Raw genomic sequence first — 3,411 nt, 5'->3', positions numbered from 1 at the left:
GGAGGCAGAGTCCATCCCAGAGGTGAGACTTAGTTCTTACTGAACACACATGCCTTCAGGGCTCTGGTTTCCACATTAGACTAAATGTGACTAAAATCCATTTTCTGGTTCAAAACCTCAGAGAATTGGAATTAGAAGCTCTGCCCCTGGGCTCCAGTCTTGCGGCCAGAGGCACAGTGCCACTGGTGGTTCTGGGAGGGCTGCCGTGGACGAAGGTGGGTATGGACAGAGGCTTTTTTCACCCAACCTCCTGAGGTGGCGGGATTCTGCCGCTTCTCCAGGCGCCTCCCAGTCAAATCTGTACCTAGAGAAGTCCCCTTTCCCTCAGCAAGGGAGCCCAGCCAAGTCCCTAATGTGGCTGAAGGAGTGCGGATGGGGCAGAGAAGAAAATGGAGGATCATGGGAGGAAATCCGATCGGAGGGCTACCCCAAACAAACACAGGCCAGGAAAAGTGGATTTTCCTTTTAATGCAAAAGGCTGCAATACAAAATGAGTCCCATTCTTTAGGGTACTGGAGTGGGAAGAGGTGGAGGGCAGAGTTGAAAGTCTCCTCCTAGCCCTCTCTCCCCTGACTTGCACTGAGGCAAGAAATACTCTGCTGCCTCATCCGTGGGGTTGCCCCCACACGAGTGTCAGAGCTCTGGGTCTGGGTCATCTCCGACTGGCCTGAAATTCCTTGACGTGGGAGCGGGAGGGAACGAGTGAACCTTTAGGGCTTTCTCTTAGGTCTAAAAGGATTCTTCAAGCTCTGGAGTCCCATATGAAAAGAAAGGGCAATGAGAATTTGGCTTCAATTGGCTAAAAATGTGAGATTTGAATCACAACTTGCCCACATTCGGAGACAGATTCCAGAAGACAGAGCCAAATGGACTGGGATAGGGAGAAAGAGGAGGAGCGGGAAATTTAGTAGGGATATAACTGTATGGAGGTGAAAGAGACTGAACTAGCTCCCTCCCTCAAACTTCTTCCTCCTTCTTCCTCATCTCCAGCTTATAGACAATCTGGTAGCCATCATCCCAGGCATAGAGCTGGCGCTCTCGGGGGTTATAGCGGAGGCTGGCATGGGCACCATATCGGCGGGGGAAATAAGGGAGCGCTGCCCTCTCAGGGGTCAGGGTGCCACTGGCATCAAAGGAGCACTGGATGCGGGCCCGACTGGCGGGGCGAGTGTTATAGACGACATATAGGGTCCCACAGATGACAAAGGCAGCCTCAGCATTCTCTCTGGGACACGGTGTGTCCCACTGCTGCTCTGTGTCCAGTGTCTGTGGGTCTAACTTGGCCAGACACAAGTGCCTGTCATCCTCCCGAGTGGCATAGACAGCCCAAAGGCCCTCCTCGTCAGCCGCCAGGTCTATGTACGTGTCTGCCGTCAGCCCGTACGGGGGGATCAAACCCTCTGCGGGGAATACGGAACTGTCCACCACCGTGCGGTTGGCCAAGTGGAATTTGATGAGCTGCAAAGTGTTCTCCAACTCATCGCCCCCTCCAGGTCTTCCAGGAGGCCTCCGGGCATAATATAGAAAGCCGCCATATACCAGCTGGCCCGTGCCTACCCAGGGGAAGGGCACCCGGACTCGGGAAGCTTTCCGGGCAGCCATGGCCAGGGTGAAGTCACGCAGCCTTGGGAAGACGAAGGCTGTGTCATTCTGGGTCCCATCTAACACGTAGATCTTCTCGGCAGGCCCCAGTGGGTCCTTTGTCCACAGGCCCACAGGCCCACCGAAACGCTTCAGGATCTTCATCGATCTCACCTGGGAGATGGTGTAGCCACAGTCTGGTGGGAAAGGAGAAGAGCATAAGACAAGGAAACACAGGCAAGAGTTAGATGCTCAGTGCAGGAACTCCCCAGGGGGCGCCATTTGGAGAAGAGCCAGCATTTGCCCAGTGGCTGCCTCTATTCTTACCGGGATTAGGGAAAAGGTGCGTGGGTCCTCAGAAACTCTCCTTAACAAACCTGTTATTATAGAGATTTCCCTAAGACAGATTCCAGAAGACAGAGCCAAATGGACTGGGATAGGGAGAAAAAAAGAAAGAACCAAGGAAATATACAGGTACTGAGAGTGTCAGGGGTCGGTTCAGATTGCTTACCTGTCACCATATCATACTTCTCATTCCTTCTGCCCTTGCCTTTGGTCCCGGGACTTCCGGTCACCTTCTCGTCAACCTCTACACAGGGGAGGGCTGGGTTCTGGGTCTCCAGATAGTCCACTTCCCGCTCCAGACGGTCCACTCTCCCCGAGATGGTGTCTGCCTCAGTTCTGAGCGCCTCCCGCTCCTTCTCGGCCACCTCCAGCAGCGGCAGCATCTTGTTCTTGAAGTCCCGCAGCTCAGCAGCGTGCCGACTACTCTGGTCCTGGCACTGGGCCAGCCGTTCCTGAAGGGATGGGGCAGCAGGAGGGAGGGCTGGAGGGTTACAACTCCCGGCCAGGGAGAGGCCCAACCAGGGAGTCAGGAATGGCAAAAAGCACAAACTCAGCCAGGCATCAACATCCCCTTCAACCCCACGGAAAGGAAACCAAATGTTCAGAGGTGCTAAATGTGCAAAGAGCCCGGCTAAGATTCACCTAGGCCTCCATCCCGACTTGGAGTCCTGCAGACTGTCTCTGTGAGCAATGCCACTGAGTCATCTGGGCTTCTAGGGCCGTCTAAGTGCAGGAGGGTGAGAAAGGGTCTCTGCTCTGTTATACAGTCTTCCTCTTGGGAATTAAGATGCTACAGACTTCAAACTTAAAAAGGCAGAGAGTTGCAGATATTCTGAGAATTTCCAACTTTAGCAGAATCATTAGCTCATCCTGAGATGCAGCCCCACAATTCCAGCTCTCATGGCCACTCTGTTCCCTCAGCCCATCTAATCCTGGAGGTAAAATGCAAAAGGGTCTATCTGCTCTGGAATTGCTCTTTGTGTGTGGGGAAAAGAGGAGGGCTTGCAACTTTGAGGATCCTCCTATTAAAAGATGGAGTTTTCTGTAGGTCTTTACAGAGCCCTAACTTGGCATTCACCCACTGACAAACTGGATAAATCAACAGATGTGGAATCCTTCCAGGCTGGGCCAGAAAAGAAAGGAGTCACTTACCTCCAAGGCAGCTAGTCGGCGTTCCATGTACTCCACCAGGTGGTGCTGCTGTCCTTGAAGGGGTCCCAACCATGACAAAAGGAACAAGATGAGGAGAGGAGTGCAGGGCCCCATGGCAGCCGGAGAGTGGGGCCAGGGGAGACCGAGTGTGTAGTCGTGTGCAGACGGCCTCTTCCACTCAAGCCGGCGGGCTAGCTTTGGAGGCGGGGTGGGGGCGGTGCCTTCTCTCTTTCTGGATCTCCGGGTCTCTCTCACTACTCTGGAATGCTCTCACAGTCTTTACGGCCCCCACCCCCTCCTTTCCGCTCGGATTGATCAAACACAGATGGCCCT

At 54.0% G+C, this 3,411-nt stretch overlaps 1 protein-coding gene across 1 annotated transcript; it reads right to left on the bottom strand.

Annotated features, from left to right (window-relative positions):
* Positions 1-448: 448 nt before the first annotated feature.
* Positions 449-3,411, bottom strand: OLFML3 (olfactomedin like 3). The gene is made up of 3 exons (XM_010968408.3): positions 3,079-3,411; positions 2,093-2,378; positions 449-1,778 (listed from the first exon to the last, which is right to left on the bottom strand). The coding sequence occupies exons 1-3, from the start codon at positions 3,190-3,192 to the stop codon at positions 958-960; spliced, it is 1,221 nt and encodes a 406-aa protein (XP_010966710.1). The 5' UTR covers positions 3,193-3,411; the 3' UTR covers positions 449-957.

The sequence above is a fragment of the Camelus bactrianus genome, chromosome 9, assembly GCF_048773025.1.
Source record: "Camelus bactrianus isolate YW-2024 breed Bactrian camel chromosome 9, ASM4877302v1, whole genome shotgun sequence".
NCBI lineage: Eukaryota > Metazoa > Chordata > Mammalia > Artiodactyla > Camelidae > Camelus > Camelus bactrianus.
This window is presented reverse-complemented; position numbering and strand designations above follow the sequence as displayed.